At 50.2% G+C, this 15,094-nt stretch overlaps 8 protein-coding genes across 8 annotated transcripts; 4 read left to right on the top strand and 4 right to left on the bottom strand.

Moving 5' to 3' along the window:
* The first annotated feature begins 24 nt into the window (after positions 1-24).
* LOC112345006 (type 2 DNA topoisomerase 6 subunit B-like) lies at positions 25-1,948 on the top strand. Its single transcript, XM_024670790.1, has 9 exons — positions 25-60; positions 150-270; positions 332-433; positions 490-516; positions 571-667; positions 718-790; positions 847-1,134; positions 1,185-1,397; positions 1,607-1,948. The coding sequence occupies exons 1-9, from the start codon at positions 25-27 to the stop codon at positions 1,946-1,948; spliced, it is 1,299 nt and encodes a 432-aa protein (XP_024526558.1).
* Positions 1,437-4,482, top strand: LOC9635297 (pentatricopeptide repeat-containing protein At4g02750). The gene is made up of 3 exons (XM_024670461.1): positions 1,437-1,544; positions 1,607-1,953; positions 1,999-4,482. The coding sequence occupies exon 3, from the start codon at positions 2,042-2,044 to the stop codon at positions 4,409-4,411; it is 2,370 nt and encodes a 789-aa protein (XP_024526229.1). The 5' UTR covers positions 1,437-1,544; positions 1,607-1,953; positions 1,999-2,041; the 3' UTR covers positions 4,412-4,482.
* LOC9652188 (UDP-glycosyltransferase 85A7) lies at positions 4,472-6,274 on the bottom strand. The gene is made up of 2 exons (XM_024670463.1): positions 5,544-6,274; positions 4,472-5,491 (listed from the first exon to the last, which is right to left on the bottom strand). Exons 1-2 carry the CDS (start codon positions 6,037-6,039, stop codon positions 4,590-4,592), a joined length of 1,398 nt encoding a protein of 465 aa, XP_024526231.1. The 5' UTR covers positions 6,040-6,274; the 3' UTR covers positions 4,472-4,589.
* A 285-nt stretch (positions 6,275-6,559) lies between these two features.
* LOC112344906 (oleosin 1-like) lies at positions 6,560-7,359 on the bottom strand. Its single transcript, XM_024670473.1, has one exon. The coding sequence runs from the start codon at positions 7,174-7,176 to the stop codon at positions 6,703-6,705; it is 474 nt and encodes a 157-aa protein (XP_024526241.1). The 5' UTR covers positions 7,177-7,359; the 3' UTR covers positions 6,560-6,702.
* A 309-nt stretch (positions 7,360-7,668) lies between these two features.
* On the top strand, positions 7,669-9,823 carry LOC9652187 (subtilisin-like protease SBT4.3). Its single transcript, XM_024670789.1, has 5 exons — positions 7,669-7,696; positions 7,894-8,179; positions 8,291-8,768; positions 8,971-9,184; positions 9,312-9,823. The coding sequence occupies exons 1-5, from the start codon at positions 7,669-7,671 to the stop codon at positions 9,821-9,823; spliced, it is 1,518 nt and encodes a 505-aa protein (XP_024526557.1).
* A 19-nt stretch (positions 9,824-9,842) lies between these two features.
* Positions 9,843-11,642, bottom strand: LOC112345005 (pentatricopeptide repeat-containing protein At4g02750-like). Its single transcript, XM_024670788.1, has one exon. It carries the CDS (start codon positions 11,640-11,642, stop codon positions 9,843-9,845), a length of 1,800 nt encoding a protein of 599 aa, XP_024526556.1.
* LOC9635296 (tRNA (guanine-N(7)-)-methyltransferase) lies at positions 11,590-13,075 on the top strand. The gene is made up of 9 exons (XM_002966048.2): positions 11,590-11,811; positions 11,863-11,916; positions 11,996-12,071; positions 12,137-12,216; positions 12,273-12,322; positions 12,377-12,461; positions 12,520-12,618; positions 12,669-12,909; positions 12,961-13,075. Exons 1-8 carry the CDS (start codon positions 11,653-11,655, stop codon positions 12,882-12,884), a joined length of 819 nt encoding a protein of 272 aa, XP_002966094.2. The 5' UTR covers positions 11,590-11,652; the 3' UTR covers positions 12,885-12,909; positions 12,961-13,075.
* On the bottom strand, positions 12,906-14,838 carry LOC9652186 (cytochrome P450 716B1). The gene is made up of 3 exons (XM_002965680.2): positions 13,543-14,838; positions 13,293-13,483; positions 12,906-13,231 (listed from the first exon to the last, which is right to left on the bottom strand). The coding sequence occupies exons 1-3, from the start codon at positions 14,465-14,467 to the stop codon at positions 12,938-12,940; spliced, it is 1,410 nt and encodes a 469-aa protein (XP_002965726.1). The 5' UTR covers positions 14,468-14,838; the 3' UTR covers positions 12,906-12,937.
* Between the last annotated feature and the right edge of the window lie 256 nt (positions 14,839-15,094).

Here is a 15,094-nt window from a genome sequence, read left to right as displayed (position 1 = left end):
AGAGAGAGAGAGAGCGTTTTGGCGATGGCGGTGTTTGAGGCGCCAGCGCCGATGCAAGCGGTAAGCTCATCGCGCCTGCCCCAGGATCATCATCGGATTGAGATGGCCAACGCGCATATCGATCGATCGCGTCTTTCTTGCAAATGTAGGTGATCGCGAGCGCTATTTCTCGATGCCGGAGTGCGAGCAATCCTGGAGCTTTGATTTCGGTCACTCTTTCTTGCATCGATGCTTGCGATGGCGTGAATCGCTCCAAATTCAGCTTCTCTGGTTCTTAATTCCTCTTTTTTTCTTCTTCTTGTTTTCGCTGTATTGAGCGATGATCTTGCAGTCTCGGATACTGGTCTCAGCGTTACTGGCAAAGCGATGGATGATTTTTGCCACCTCGTTGTTGCGAATCCTCCTATCTTGGATCATGCTGAAATTCTCTGGGGTAAGAACGTTGGTGCTCTAATTGTCACTATTTTCATTATTTTTTCTTTGTTCCAGATAGAGTGCTCGAGGTTTCCACCCCGGGTATGATCTATACAGTCATTCAAGTGTCAAGCATTGGATTCTTTTTCTTGCCAGATCCCATCGAGAAGAAAATGCGTAACTACCAATTGCGATTCACCGACGCTAGCGGCCTCCAGATTCTAGAACTCCGACCGCAATGGAGAGAAAAGAGGTAAGTCCTCACAGAAAATGATTCGACGCCTTTAGCATTGGAAATTTCAGAACGCTAGTGTCAATGGACATTGAAGGCCCGACGCTGGAAACGGTGTCATACTTCAGGAATTTGCTGGAGAAGGTCAGTAAAACTATCGATGATATACTTTTCTTGAGCTTACCAGGTTTCTCTTTCAGTTTTCCCTTCCAATTATCGAAGTGTTCCTGGAATGGCACTACGTTAATTGTCGAGGCGAGCGCGACACTTACCAGAGTCGAGAAGTCCTGACAAAAGAACCATCGGAGCTTGATGAGCTTGCGACAGGCTTTGCACACTATTTGCACAATAGTCGCCTTTCGGAAGCAGATCGTGTAGCTGGTATACATGTCAACATTGGAAGGGGTGGCTCGGACAACATTGGCTCTAGTCTACATGCATGTGTAGCTATTACTGAACCACTGACGACGGTGTCTTCAAAAACGAAGGTTTGTAAAATCTAAAATGAAACGCTTGTAAACTCGGGCTTGTGTTGCAGATTATGTACTTCGAAGACTTTGCGTACACTCCAATGCCTTCGGTGATGCAGCAGTTTTTGTCGAAGGTTGACTGGATGAAGTTTAATCTCCCAGTACAGTCTGTCGACACAGAGACGGCTACTATCACTTGGGAGTGTTCCAGACACGAGTCGATTGATCTTGTTCTCCACAAGGTCACGAAAAATATCCTGTTGAAAGACGTCTTGATTTTGGTATATCATCCTTGACTGCTTTCTTAACCTGGACGGAGATTGAACGCTAGATGTGAAGCGAAACAGGTGAGACGGGCTATTGAAGGAGCTCTTCATGACTTGAAACTAAAACTGCCTCATCGTTTGGCGAGCCCCCAAGCAATCAAGGTAGCTTCCATTTTTTTTTTTCTTTCTTCGTTTCTCGTTTGTTAGCCATATCGTCTGTGCAGATGATGTCGTGCGTTCCAGACCTCTCTAGATGCATTGCAGGACTGATTAAGTCCTCCACAGACGCATCGTTCCAAGCCCAGTGCGCATCACTGTTGGGATTGCTACCGTCAGAGACTCACAAACTAGAAGGCCAGATCAGTGACAAGCTGAGTTCAATCGTTATAGACACTGACAATTCAAACTCCGGAAAACTTATCGCCTGCGACAACTTAGCAAAAGAAGCCGGCAGTGACACTGACAACTCAAACAAGGGAAAACTAATCACCTACGAAAACTTAGCAATAGAAGCCAGCAGTGACACCGACAAGTCTGATGCTGAAGACTTCTTTACAACTCCGTAAGAGAGGTAAGTCACATGGTTTTGATGCACATCTCTAACTGATCTGTGTAGGCAAGCGACTTCTGGCTTTGATCTTCGGAGATCTGCGGATGGGATGGCTCTGATATTGACAGTTCAAGTGGGTCTAGCCGACAACGACAAGGATCTCGGACAGGAGAGGTTCTGCAGTAATACCGAAGCTTACGCGGCTCTTCTCCGACGCTGTGCGAACGAGAGAAACTTGGTCGATGGGAAACGTGTACACGAACATCTCCGACGCTACGGTTACGAGAATGAGACCTTTCTCGGCAATCTTCTCGTCCAGATGTACGGGAAGTGTAGCAGCATCGACGACGCCGCCCTCGCCTTTGACAGCATTCGCAAGAAAGATCTCTTCTCTTGGAACATCATGATCGCTGCATTCGCCGAGAATGGCTGCTTGGATCGGGCCGTGGCTGTTTTCAAGGCGATGCCGGACAGAGACGTGGTCTCCTGGAATGCCGTGATAGCAGCGTACGCAAACAACGGTCAGCTCGACGGGGCGTTTCAGATTTTTGCAAAGGTACCGCAGAAAAACGCAGTGTCATGGAACGTCTTGATCGCGGCGTATGCCCAGAACGGGTACCGCAGGATGGCGTTCATCCTGTTCTGGACAATGAGCTTGGATGGTACCAGGCCAAACGAGATCAGCTTCATCAACATCCTCGAGTTGTGCTCGATCGGCCAAGGCAGGATCATTCACTCGGTCCTGGTGAGCACCGGATTGCTGGTAGCGTCTGCCAAAGTCGCCAACGCAGTGATCACCATGTTTGGGGAGTGTGGAAGCGTGGAAGAAGCCGAGCTCGTGTTCCAGGGAGCGGAAGATCGCGACGTTGTCACTTGGACCGCGATGGTGGCGGCGTATGCTCAGAACGGACAGATGGACGAAGCGAGAAGCCTGTTCGATCGAATGCCGGTGAAGAACGTCGTGTCGTGGAACGTGATGATCTCCGCGTATGCCCAAGCCGGGCATACTGACGAAGCTCTGGAGGTTTTCCAGCTCATGGAGCCGGCCAGGATCAAGCGCAACAGGGGGACTTTTGTGGCTGTTCTTGCCGCTGGCCTCGACTTGGAGCAAGGGAAGAAGATCCACGACAGCGTTCACTCCAGTGGATTGGAAAGGAACGAGATGGTCGCGACAGCGCTGCTGAGCATGTATGGAGCTTGTGGAAGCACCGATGACGCCAGGCAGGTGTTCGAGCAGGTCCCGAAGCTCGATCTGGTTTGCTGGAACGCGATGATCACAGCCTACGTCCAGAACGATCAAGGCCGGGGGGCGCTCGAGGTCTTCCACCGGCTGGAGATGGAAGGCGTCAAATGCAACGAAGTCACTTACCTTGCGGCTCTCGACGCCTGCGCCTGCCTCGCGGTCCAGTCCGAAGGAAGATCGCTCCACAAGAGAGTCTCCGAGGCCGGGTTGCTGCTCACGAGCTTCAAGGTGGCGAACTCTCTCGTCAACATGTATGGGAAGTCCGGGAACCTTGAAGCCGCGGAGGAGATCTTCGAGAGCATGCCGAGCCGGGACATCTCCTCGTGGAACGTTTTGATGACGGTCTATGGACACAACGGGCTGGGGGACTTGGCGGTGGACCGTTTCACGGAGTCGTGCTTGGAAGGCTTTGAGCCGGACTCCATCACTTTCCTGGCGGTGCTCCAAGCTTGCAGCCATGCCGGACTGCTCGACACCGGCGTGGAGCTGCTGGTCTCGATCCAGGAGGACTGGGGCATTGACCCGACGCAGTACCACTACCTCTGCGTCGTGGATCTGCTGGGACGATCCGGAGAGCTTGTCAAGGCCGAGGCTTTGATCAACAACATGCCTTTCGAGCCGGAGGAGGGAGCGTGGAGATCGCTCCTCGGGGGGTGCCGGGTGAACAGCGACGTTGGTCGAGGCGAGCGAGCGACGCAGAGGTTGCTGGTGATGTCGGAGGATTCGTCGCCTTACGTGCTCATGGCCAACATCTACGCGAGCATCAGGAACTTCGATCTGGCCGAGAGGCTGAGGAGCGTCATGGCGGATCGAAACGTGAAGAAGCAGCCGGGGCTCAGCTGGATCGAAGTGAGGGGGCGGATCCACACTTTCGCCGCGAATGACAAGCTCCATGCCAGGAAGGAAGAGATCTACGCTGGACTGGATCGGCTCTTTGTGGAGCTCCAGCGAGAAGGATATCGGCCGGACACGAGAGTAGCGCTCTACGATGTGGAGGAGGAGAAGAAAGTGAGGATGCTGCTCCATCACGGCGAGAAGCTGGCCATCATGTTTGGATTGATGAGCACACCGGATGGAAGTCCTCTGTTCGTGCTCAAGAACTTGAGAGTTTGCGCGGATTGCCACGCCGCCACCAAGATCATCGCCAAGATCACCAAGAGGAAGATCGTGATGAGGGACGCGAGTCGATTCCACCACTTTGAGAATGGTAAATGCTCGTGCTGTGACTATTGGTAAGCCTCTTGCTCTCATTTTTAAATAGGTTTACGCGCGAATTTTAAATTCAAAAGCCTTAAATCGCGGGAAAAGTCAAATGTATTTGGGCGGGAATCTCAAGAACCCTAGAAAAAGGAGACTTGCGCGGAGGTACGTACGTCACAGGCATTTAATTTAGCCCTTAGATCCGAGAAAGAAGCTACGCTGCTCGATCCAGCTTGAGAGATTCCACAAACTCTTCCAGGGATTTGTGGGATGTTCCTCCGGGCGCCAGGGCGCGTTGACCGGCGATTCTCATTCTTGCGACACTTTTTCTCGCCCATTTGCCCTCTTTTCCCTGCATCAGCTTGACCACGGCGCTGGAAATCGCTGTAGCGTCCATGGCGGCGTCGAATGGCACGCCGATCTTCCAGATGTCCGTGATGAATTTCTGGTTGAGATTCTGCTCGGCCATGCAAGGCCATCCCAGCATTGGAACTCCGCTCCAGATGCTCTCCAGGACGGAATTCCAGCCGCAGTGCGTGAGAAATCCTCCCACCGCGTTGTGCTGGAGCACTTGGAGCTGTGGTGCCCATGGAACAACTAATCCTTTCTCCAGAGCTTTCGTTCTCTCCTGGAACTTTTCCATGAAATCCTCGTCTTTGTCTTCCACCAAGTTGGTTCTAAACACCCAAACAAAATCTATGCCGCTAACCTCCAAGCCTCTCGCGAGCTCCTCGATCGAGCGCATGGAATCTATCCCCGCCACCGTTCCAAACGAGATATAGAGCACCGAAGCTTTCTTCTTGTTGTTCAGCCACTTAAGTATCACTCCTGTGTCTTTGGCTGTTTCCAGGGAGGAGGAGGAGCTTGGCAGCACCGGACCGAGCACCACTAACTCATGCTCGACGAACTGGCGGAGAGCAGCGATGGCTTCCACCTCTATCTCGTCAAAGGTATTCGTGACAACCCAAGAAGCCTTGAGATTGTTCCTAATGGAGCTCTGGCTTAGTTTGAAACCAGGATCTGCTGGACTGTCCGCATGGAGTGCGAATGGGAGCTCCCTCGCTCGCAGCCGTGGAACTCCTTCGAGATATGGAATGAACTCGTCCTTTGTTTCCTCTGGTAAGTTCACTCTACTTAGTACGTTCTGTAGGTACTCTCTTACACTTACCTCGCAGAGGGACGCATCCGCTGGAAACTAAATCTGGCGCATGGATCATTAACAGCAAGAATGCCGCATTCGAAGTCCAAAAGGCAGCTCTCGGAAGATGGAATTTTGCCGCGACTTCGCCCGTCCAATCCAGGAGGAAATCAGAGACTAGACAAGCAACTCGCTGCTCTTGATCGAGTATTTCCTTCAGCAGCCTTTCAAACGTTCCTCGCAAACTGTGCATGAGAGCTATCGCCTCCCAGATTGCTTCTATGCCGGTTTTCTTGGTATCTCCTTGCTCTTCCAACTGATCATCTGGAATGCTAACGAACTTGAGTGTGCTTGCAGAGTCGGGCATAGTCTCGCTGATTGCTCGGAGAACTCTCGATTGTGTTCTTCTGGTGGTGACGAACGTGACTTTGAGGCCCTGCGAGACAAGACGAGCAGCAAAGTGAAGCATGGGAGTTATGTGCCCAATTACAGGTAATGGAAACACTACGACCGTACTGCTCTCCATTGGAGTTCTCTACACTCTTCTACTGCAGAATGCCTACACAGATCCACAAATCTACTGGCGAGCAGAGTGGATAAATACTAGAGGCGAGCTGGCTCAACGACAAATCGCATCGTCGCGGCATCTACAGAAGCGTCTACTGTGGGTGAGACTGTTTTAATCTTCATCTTCGGCAGGGAATTGACAACTAGCCATGCGTATTTTTTGTGTACTCAATCGGATTTCCTCCAACACGCTATGAAGAGTAAGTCAACGATTCCCCAACGTCCGATGTTATCACAGATATGATACTGGTTTTCGTTTTTCCAGTGTTCGTATGGCTTTAGAACTTCACAAAGACTTTGACTTAGAAAATTTCATGGTGGGGACAAGTGGAACGAACCAGCAAAAGTGGCATGTTTTCACAGCAGACAATTCAACGTGTCAAGAGTCTATATAAAATGGTAAGAGCTCCTCTGCTCATTTGAGACCTTGGGATCGAAATAAAGAGTTTCTTTTGTTGTGTATTGTCCAGGTACAAACGAACAGGAGAAAAGAACAAAAGAAAATCGCGCTACCGCATTTATTTCTGCTACAACTCTAGAAGAAGAAGGATCCGTCCCATGCAAGCAAAAACCAGAAAAGAAACTCCTCTACTGGCACAGAAGATCAAAAAAGGAGAGCTTTCTACGCTCCTGGAGCAACCTCCTGCGTCCTGGATTGCAAGTAGCCAGTCACTTCCCGGGCCTTCTCCGTGACATGCGAGGCAGTATCAGCGATGCGGTGCTTGGCAGCGTCGATCTTGTCAGCTCCAACAGGCTTCTGGCCGCGGACATAGTTGTAGATCCAGGAGACGAAAGAGCAGAAGCCAACGAAGACGGTGCTGGCCAGCAAGAAGCCTCCAATCCCGAGAGCCACCATGATGCCGAGAGGGACGAGCACGGGGCTCAAGAGGAGGAAGACAGGGGTGGCGAGCAAGAGCGTGATCCCCACGCCTCCGATGGTCACACCGCCCAGGACGAGCGTCACGATCGCTCCCGTGATGAGCGTCACGAAGCCCAGCATCCGGTTGGAAGACGGAGATTTGTGGTGGAGGCCTTGGATCACTCCGCGGGGATCTTGCTGCTGGAGAGCGCGGGAGGCTTGATCGCGAGCTGCCATCGCCTATACAAGGAAAGGAGAAGAGAAAAAGAGAAGAAAAAAGACTCGCGAGAGCGAGAGGACTTGGAACCTCTAGATTTGATGTTTGGAGGGATGAGTGTGGTATGGTTTTATACGAGATTGCTTGCGTCCATGCATGCAAATTGGGTGGTGGGCTGTGGCGAAAGTGCGGAAACTTTTAACTTTGGAAAATGCGTGTCAAATGCGGGTTTTTCACTCGCCAACAAAAGAGAGCGGCGTCCACCGGATTTAACGAGAAAAAGCATTGGCTTTATATCCAAATGATCGGCTGATTTATTGATCATAATGATCAAAGCCATGATTTTCTATGTTCTAGTATGGTTTTTCTTGAGCGTGGGGATTGCTGTAAATCAAGAAGTGAGAACATTATTTACTAGTGATTAATTTATTTGTGTCTAAACTGGCAGATTTATATTGTGTATTTGGGAGGAACCCAAGGGATTGATGCTCAGAGCTTAAGCGAGAGCCACCATGAGATTCTCTCCAGAGCCACTGGGAGGTAATTAATCACGGTGAATCTGGAAGTTCTTACCTTATATTGCAGCTTGGATTCTGCCAAAGAGTCAATGATTCACAGCTATAGGTACTCGTTTAGCGGCTTCTCTGCAAGATTAGACGAAGAACAAGCGGAGTTACTGTCCAGTTAAGTCTCTAGAACTTGCGGAAAGGATCGAGAGTTTTGATATTCGTGAGCAGGATCACAAGAAGTTCTTAGCATCTATCCCAGCAAAACTTATCAAATCCAGACCACGCGATCATGGGACTTTCTCGGGTTGACAGACTCCATGGTTGTAGCGGACGAAGAAAACCATGAAGCTGCGGGTTCCTACGACGTGATTGTGGGACTCCTTGACACAGGTAAGAAAGGAAGTGAAAATACCAAAAAACTCACCATATTGACTTACCTTGTAGGAATCTGGCCGGAATCTCAAAGCTTTAGAGACGATGACATGACGCCAGTTCCAAGTCGCTGGAGAGGAGAGTGCGTGAATCCACCCGGAATAAACTCTTCCTTTATCATCCATTGCAACAGGTAAGAAAAACAAATATCAAAGTTTGGACAAAGAAAAAACCGCTGTGGACCTTGTAACAGGAAACTTATTGGAGCAAAGTTTTTCAACTCTAAAGTGAAATCGCCAGAGTATGGAAATGCCCGGGACGACAATGGCCACGGCACACACACGGCCTCCACAGCCACCGGAAGGCTCGTGAGCAACGCAAGCATGCAAGGCCTGGCTCGAGGAACCGCCCGGGGTGGCGTGCCTCTCGCACGCCTCGCCATCTACAAGGTTTGCTGGGGGATTGGCTGCGAAGAATCGGACATCCTCGCGGGGTATGACGCCGCGGTGGGCGATGGAGTGGACGTGATATCCGTCTCCATCGGAGGACCCGCGGTGAAGTATAGCTTGGATGGGTTGGCGATCGGAGCTTACCACGCGGTGGAGAAGGGCGTCGCGGTGGCGGCCGGGGCTGGAAACTTTGGTATCTTGACAATGCAGGTGATCAATGCCGCGCCGTGGATTTTCACCATCGCTGCTAGCACCATTGACAGGAGCATTGACAAAGCCAAGGTAACTCCAAGCTTTGAAAGTTGGTGATTTCTTGTACGTTTTGTCTAACTTGTTTGATCGATCGAAGAGAAATGAGAGTGATAACTTCAAGGCACCCGAGATGGGATACTTTTCACTGGGAGGGCCAAACCCGATTAGTCCGGATATAATCAAGGCAAGTCTTCTTATTCTTTTGTTCTTCATGTTTGTATATTGTTATCAGCCGGACGTGACTGCTCCTGGTGTTGATATCTTGGCAGCTTGGCCAAGTAGTATCGCAGTTCCAGGATTCAATGGCGGTACCATTTACAGCGACTATGCCCTTCTCTCCGGAACTTCCATGTCCACGCCTCACGCTGGGGGAGCTCTGGCATTCGTAAAGTCGGTCCATCCATCTTGGAGCCCCGCTGCTCTAAAATCTGCGCTCATGACAACAGGTAAACTATCCAATCTCGAAAGCTTACAAATCAAATAATGGATATGAAACAAGAAAGATCATGTTCTTTGCAGCCACAACTCTTGACAATACAAACCAAACAATCAAAACATCCTACGGCGAGCCAGCGACACTCTTCAGCTATGGCTCCGGACAAATCCAGCCAGCAAAAGCGCTCGATCCGGGGCTAGTCTACGACATAGAACCCACGGACTACATCTCATACCTTTGTAGCACGGGCTACTCCTCGGCCCAAGTTCGCAACATCACCGGGGACAAGTCCACTGCGTGCTCCACAAACTCCACCTTCGATCTAAACTATCCCTCCATTGGAATCGCGCGGCTTGATCCTGGAGACAGCAACGCAGTGACCGTCGCCAGGACGCTGACGAGCGTGGGATCGTCGCCATCGGATTACCGCGCGAGCGTGGACAAGCCCAGCGATGCCAGGCTCTCGGTTGTGGTGGAACCCGAGACGCTGCGTTTCGGTAGCTCTGGAGCCAAGCTTTCTTTCAAGGTGGCGGTCACCTTGGCGAGTTCTTCAGGGCACACCAACGCAACCTGGATCTACTCGGCATTGATCTGGAGCGATGGAGTTCATAGTGTTCGCAGCCCGATTGCTGTTCTTGCCTCGTCTTGATTGGCTCTTTCTAGAGATCTCATCGCATATGTACTTGACGAACTCCATGAAAGTTACGCAATGCTTTCGTATTTCCTGTAACTTCCATGCCTTGCACCAAGTTCTCTACGAGTTCCAGCTTTCCAGCTCGTCCTAGAAGATCCACAAGGCAAGCATAGTGATCGTCAATCGGTGTCAAATGGAAGTCTCCAGTGATCGATAGAAAATAGTGCAACCCATCGTGAAGCAAGCCTCCATGGCTGCATCCAGCGAGAATGCTGATCAGGCTCACCGTGTCGGGCTCCATTCCTTCCAAAGCCATCGTTTGGAATGAAACAATGGCTTGTTTGCCACAGCCATTCCGAGCAAAGCACTCGCTCATTGACGTCCAAGAACGGACGTTCTTGCAAGAGGCACTGCCGAAGATCTTCATGGCTTCTTCGACTCTCCCGCATTTGCCATAGAGATCGACCAGTGCTGTGACAACCATCGCGTCGCTAGACGCAAAGTCTATGCTGGAGTGGATCAAAGAGCCTTCATACAAAGAAGGTCTATCGGCACAGGCTTGGATCATAATGCTAGCAGTGACTTTGTTTGGAGTAATTCCGTTCAAATCCATGAACTTGAAAAAGAGAAACGCCATCTCAAAATGCCCATTCGCGACATACACTGCGAGCATTGCTGTCCAAGAGACAACACTGTGATCGACAATACTATGAAAGATTCTCTCGGCGTCTTCTACACATCCAAACTTCCCATACATGGTAATAAGCGCAGTACCGATAGAAACCTTACTCACTAGATTCGCATCCTGCTCGTCAACGCAGTGATGGAGTGATCTTCCATCCTGAAGCACCAAGCAAGCTCCAAGCACGCAAAGATACGTTACTTCATTGGGTCGAGTGCCATCGATGAGCATAAGCTTCGACATTAGAAGAGCTTCTTCCAAATGCCCATTTTGAGCATACGCATTGATCATAGCAGTCCACGAGATCACGTCCTTCTGCTCGATCATAGCAAACGCTCCAAGAGCAGACTCAACACTGCCACACTTCCCATACATCGCGACGATGGCATTAGCCACTGCTACGATCGAATCAAACCCGATCTCACGAGCAGTGGCGTGGATGATTCGACCCTCTCGCAGAGCTCTTAACTGCGCGATGGCGTCAAGAGCCACCAAGAAAGTGCCTTCGTTCGCCCTCTCCCCCTCGAGAGCCATAGCTCTAAACAAAACTAGCGCCTCTAGCGAATGCCCATTCTGGGCATATGCCGCGATCATAGCGTTCCAAGCAACGCAGTCTCTCTGCGGCATTCTTCCAAAGATTTCATAAGCTTCGAGAATATGCCCTCGTTGGGCATATGCGGTCAACATGGACGTCCACGCCACCACGTTTCTCTCCGGCATCTCGTCAAAAAGGTGACGCGTTTCCTCTAGATTCCGTACCCGGGAATATGCTCTTAACATCCCATTCCAGGACACCGCGTTCTTAACGGGCGCGTGAGAAAACACCTCTTTCGCGATATCCAGATGCCCATTCAGGGCATATGCTTCTACGAGGATATTCCACGAATAGGCATCGGGCTCTTTTATTCTTTCGAACGCCGCCCTCGCGTCCTCCGGGCTCCCGCATTTGCCATACATCTGGACGAGGAGATTCCCGGCTAGAGTTTCTCGATCGCGTCCCGCCTTGGCGAGGGAGAGGTGGACGCGCTTGCCGCTCTCGAGCGCCCTGGAATCGCCGCATTTCTTGAGAAGCGCAGCTAGATCGGGTGAGGTTCCCAGGCGATCGTGCCTGTCCAGAATCTCCAAGATTTCGCCGTTCTTGCTCTTCCACATACATTAGGGTATGATGCCGTGCGTCAAGGCGCTGATCGATCGCCCTGCTCGCTGCCACTGCGCAAGAATCTCTGCGATCGAGCAGCAAAAGCAGCCGCAGCCAGTTTTGATTCACCGGCTCATCGATGATGCATTCAAGGAGCTGGATCTCGAGCTCTTGAGAACCAAGGCAAGATCGTTGGATCTGGAAGTCCTCTCTTGATCGCTTGCTCGTTTCCAGGTGAAGGGCGCGAGGAGGAGGCAACACTGCAATCCCATGAAGGCTTCTTTGATGGTATGAAGTTTTGTTTCAGCATTTGCCCGGAACGGGCATTTGTTTCTAATGAGGTACCTTTTTCTTTTCTTTTTTCTAGGAGCCTCTTACTCTGCCTGACTGGAAGGATGTTTTCGCCGATCCTGCATTGCCTCTAACGGTCGACATTGGCTGTGGTATAGCTACTTCTCCATACTTTTCTTCTATAGCACTTCTAATTCTCGTACTCTCGTAATGCCAGGACAGGGCAAATTTTCTCTGCTGTTAGCAAAGAAAAATGCCGGTTTTAAAAACTACCTGGGCCTCGACGTTCGCCGGATGGTAGGTTGTTCTTGTTTACGCTTTTTTTCTTTCAATTTTAATCTCTTGTTGTGCAGCTGGTCGAGAAGGCTAATGTTTGGGCCAAGGAGCTGAATCTCGTCAATGCGTAAGCTGTCCGATTCTCTTGTAATAGCTTTTTGACACCTTCCATTCATGACAGACACTTCCTGACTGCTAACGCAACAGTGTCTTTTGGCTCGTTGCTACCAACTTATTCGGGAAGACTCGAGCTTGTATGCATTTTGGTACGATTCTTTCCAGCTTCTTGTTTGTCGTTTGTTTCTCATGTAGCTTCGTCCTCAGTGCCCGGATCCGCATTTTAAGCTACGACATCGCAAGAGACGAATCGTCCAGCCAGCTCTAGTGAATGATATTATCAGATACACTGCTGTAGGTGGAAAAGTACGTGAATACTAATTTATTTAAGCGTGAAACTGAGGTTGTTTGCGCAGATTTTTCTTGAGTCGGACGTAGAGGAGGTTGCGGTGGACATGAGAAACCAGTTTGAGACACACCTTGGCGTTATTACAAAGCTTGACGAGCCTTCTCTGCAAGACACAGAAGATGGCTGGCTGCTGGACAATCCCCTGGGAGTTCGCAGTGAACGAGAGATTGCCGTGCTCGCCCAAGGTGGAAAGATGTACAGAGCTATTTACCAACGGAGATAATCTAACAGTATAGTTGAAGAGTCAGGTAAAGTTCCATGGATAGATTCTGACGATCATCTCTTGCTGAGCTTCACAGGCAAACCATGGGCCGGCAGAGGCGCTGTTTCCACTATAATACCTTCATTTGTGATCACAGGCTTCCAGTCGTGGCTTAGCAGCAGGTAATGCAAGAAAACGAGCATCTCCATCTTTGCAAATTCATTTCCAGGGCACGTCCGAGGCCCTCCTCCAAACGGTGTGAAGACGTAAGGAGCTGGGCCATTGCCTTGAAACCTGAGAGGATCAAACTTTTGAGGTTCCGGAAAGAACTCGTCTTTCATCCGGGAAGTGTTAACAGACCACATGAGCTTCAACCAAAGAGAAGAAAAGTGGTGAGCAAAGTTTCTACAAGATTAACTGATGTCTTACTTTATATCCCTCTGGAATACGATATCCAGCGTACTCAAATTCTTGTGTGGCTTTTCTTGTAGCACCTGGAGACGGCGGATACAACCTCATGGACTCCTGTACCGAGCACCATGTCAACTTCATTTTCCTCAGGTCATTCCATTCCAGTACGTAATCGGGTTTGCTTTTAGATGCTCTGATCTCCAAATGCTCTGTATCCAGAAAAAGAGAAACTTGTCGTAGCCTCAAAAGTGAACAACACAAGTTGTACCTTGATAGAGCTCCTCTTTCCAGTGTGGGTTGTCAGTTAGCATCTTCATGGTGATCGTGAGAGCGCGAAAGACCGTCTCATGTCCGGCAAACAGCATCAATAGTACGTTGTCTTCTATCTCGTTCTCTGATATAAGTTTCCCATCTTCGTCACAGGTTGTGAGGAGAACCGATAGCATGTCCCGGTCGTCTGTGGGATTCGCAAGCAGCTCTTTCTTTCTGGCGGAAATGACCGGATCCAGTAGCCGAAGTATTGCCTCCCGGCTTTTCAACGCCTCGTAGTAACGGGTCCCTGGGAAATGCACTGGCAGAGACATCATTCCTTTCACAAACTTGTAGAACGGAACCAGGAGGAGCTCTTGGTCTGACTCCTTGTCCATGCTCAGGAACAGATTACAGGCAGCCGAGAATACGAAGCTCTGGACCAGCGGTGCTACAGTGACGACGGCCTCTTCATTCCACTTCGACTGGAGGAAACTCTGTGCAAGCAAGCAGAGCTTTGGAAGATATCTTCCGAGGGCTTGGCTGCTGAGGAACGTCATGAACACTTCCCGTAGTCGCCGGTGTTCTTGGCCAGTCTGGACTGCTAGCGAGCACGGGCCGAGCAAGCTAGCAGTGGAAGGAGGCCAGCATCCTACAACGAGCTTGTTCTCTTGGGAGAAGAGGAACTTATTCCCGTCTGGGCCGGGCATGACGATGGTGGGGGAGCCGAGCAGGCTCGTCTTGAACACTCCCCCATGCTTGGCCATGCGCTCGTGGAAGAAGCTGTATGCCTTGTTCTTTCTAAACAGGGCCAGGAACTGGAGGGTCTCCCCGACGATCGGCCATCCGAGATTGCCTGGAGGAAGATTGGAGCTGGGAGAGAAGCGAATTGCGAAGATGGTGGTGATGAGAAGAAGGAAGCAAGCACCTAGCAAAAGAATCATCTCCAAGGAATGAGCCCCTCAAAACAAGTCAACTAGCGCAACTCGTCTGAACAGAGTTGAAACGAACAGTAAGTCTGCGGTATCACGAATTACAGAATCTTCTTCTCACCTAAAACAAAATGCGTGCTTCTACTTTGCCACCATTGTTTCTTCTTGAGTCGGACGTTGGGTTGCAGAGAGACACCTCGGTGTCATTACAAAGCTTCTCTGCAAGACACAGAAGGTAGCTGGGAGTTGAGAATTTGCCATGCTCGCCCCAGGTGGAAAGATTTACCAACGGAGATAATATAATAGTATGGCTTACGTGCCAGGTAAAGATTCATAGATTCCGACATTTGGAAGAAAACGAAAGCTCTTATGTTGATCATAGTGTTAATCTAATTATCATTACATCCAATGCTTCATATCATTCTCGTCTTGGCCGGAATTTATATCCAAACTCTATGTACTTGTATCGGTGCCACTCCTCAAGTTTCTCCAAACCATGGATGAGGGGCACGAGCTTGTCAAGCTCGTATGGAGCCTGCGGTAATGGAATTCCCGCACAACTTTCAGATATACAAATTTCGTCTTCATCTTCGTCCCTCTCATTTGGAAGGGCAATTAGGCCAGCCTTCCTTCCATAAG

Source organism: Selaginella moellendorffii, unplaced genomic scaffold (genome assembly GCF_000143415.4).
Source record: "Selaginella moellendorffii unplaced genomic scaffold, v1.0 SELMOscaffold_6, whole genome shotgun sequence".
NCBI lineage: Eukaryota > Viridiplantae > Streptophyta > Lycopodiopsida > Selaginellales > Selaginellaceae > Selaginella > Selaginella moellendorffii.
The sequence above is the reverse complement of the archived record's forward strand: the minus strand, read 5'-3'. Positions and strand labels throughout refer to the sequence as shown.

Excerpts from the sequence above, each read along its gene's own strand:
- LOC9635297 (XM_024670461.1), top strand. The coding sequence starts at position 2,042 with ATGGCTCTGATATTGACAGTTCAAGTGGGTCTAGCCGACAACGACAAG.
- LOC9635296 (XM_002966048.2), top strand. The coding sequence starts at position 11,653 with ATGATGCCGTGCGTCAAGGCGCTGATCGATCGCCCTGCTCGCTGCCAC. Across the intron at positions 11,812-11,862 it reads TCGAGCTCTTGAGAACCAAG|GTGAAGGGCGCGAGGAGGAG; the intron begins GCAAGATCGTTG and ends GCTCGTTTCCAG. Across the intron at positions 12,323-12,376 it reads GAGCTGAATCTCGTCAATGC|ACACTTCCTGACTGCTAACG; the intron begins GTAAGCTGTCCG and ends CATTCATGACAG.
- LOC112345006 (XM_024670790.1), top strand. The coding sequence starts at position 25 with ATGGCGGTGTTTGAGGCGCCAGCGCCGATGCAAGCG. Across the intron at positions 61-149 it reads CGCCAGCGCCGATGCAAGCG|GTGATCGCGAGCGCTATTTC; the intron begins GTAAGCTCATCG and ends TTGCAAATGTAG. Across the intron at positions 1,135-1,184 it reads CGGTGTCTTCAAAAACGAAG|ATTATGTACTTCGAAGACTT; the intron begins GTTTGTAAAATC and ends CTTGTGTTGCAG.
- LOC112344906 (XM_024670473.1), bottom strand. The coding sequence starts at position 7,176 with ATGGCAGCTCGCGATCAAGCCTCCCGCGCTCTCCAGCAGCAAGATCCC.
- LOC9652187 (XM_024670789.1), top strand. The coding sequence starts at position 7,669 with ATGAGATTCTCTCCAGAGCCACTGGGAG. Across the intron at positions 7,697-7,893 it reads CTCTCCAGAGCCACTGGGAG|GATCACAAGAAGTTCTTAGC; the intron begins GTAATTAATCAC and ends ATTCGTGAGCAG. Across the intron at positions 9,185-9,311 it reads ATCTGCGCTCATGACAACAG|CGACACTCTTCAGCTATGGC; the intron begins GTAAACTATCCA and ends ACGGCGAGCCAG.
- LOC9652188 (XM_024670463.1), bottom strand. The coding sequence starts at position 6,039 with ATGGAGAGCAGTACGGTCGTAGTGTTTCCATTACCTGTAATTGGGCAC. Across the intron at positions 5,492-5,543 it reads CGGATGCGTCCCTCTGCGAG|AGGAAACAAAGGACGAGTTC; the intron begins GTAAGTGTAAGA and ends TGAACTTACCAG.
- LOC9652186 (XM_002965680.2), bottom strand. The coding sequence starts at position 14,467 with ATGATTCTTTTGCTAGGTGCTTGCTTCCTTCTTCTCATCACCACCATC. Across the intron at positions 13,484-13,542 it reads GAAAGAGGAGCTCTATCAAG|AGCATTTGGAGATCAGAGCA; the intron begins GTACAACTTGTG and ends TTCTGGATACAG. Across the intron at positions 13,232-13,292 it reads GTATTCCAGAGGGATATAAA|CTCATGTGGTCTGTTAACAC; the intron begins GTAAGACATCAG and ends CTTTGGTTGAAG.
- LOC112345005 (XM_024670788.1), bottom strand. The coding sequence starts at position 11,642 with ATGTGGAAGAGCAAGAACGGCGAAATCTTGGAGATTCTGGACAGGCAC.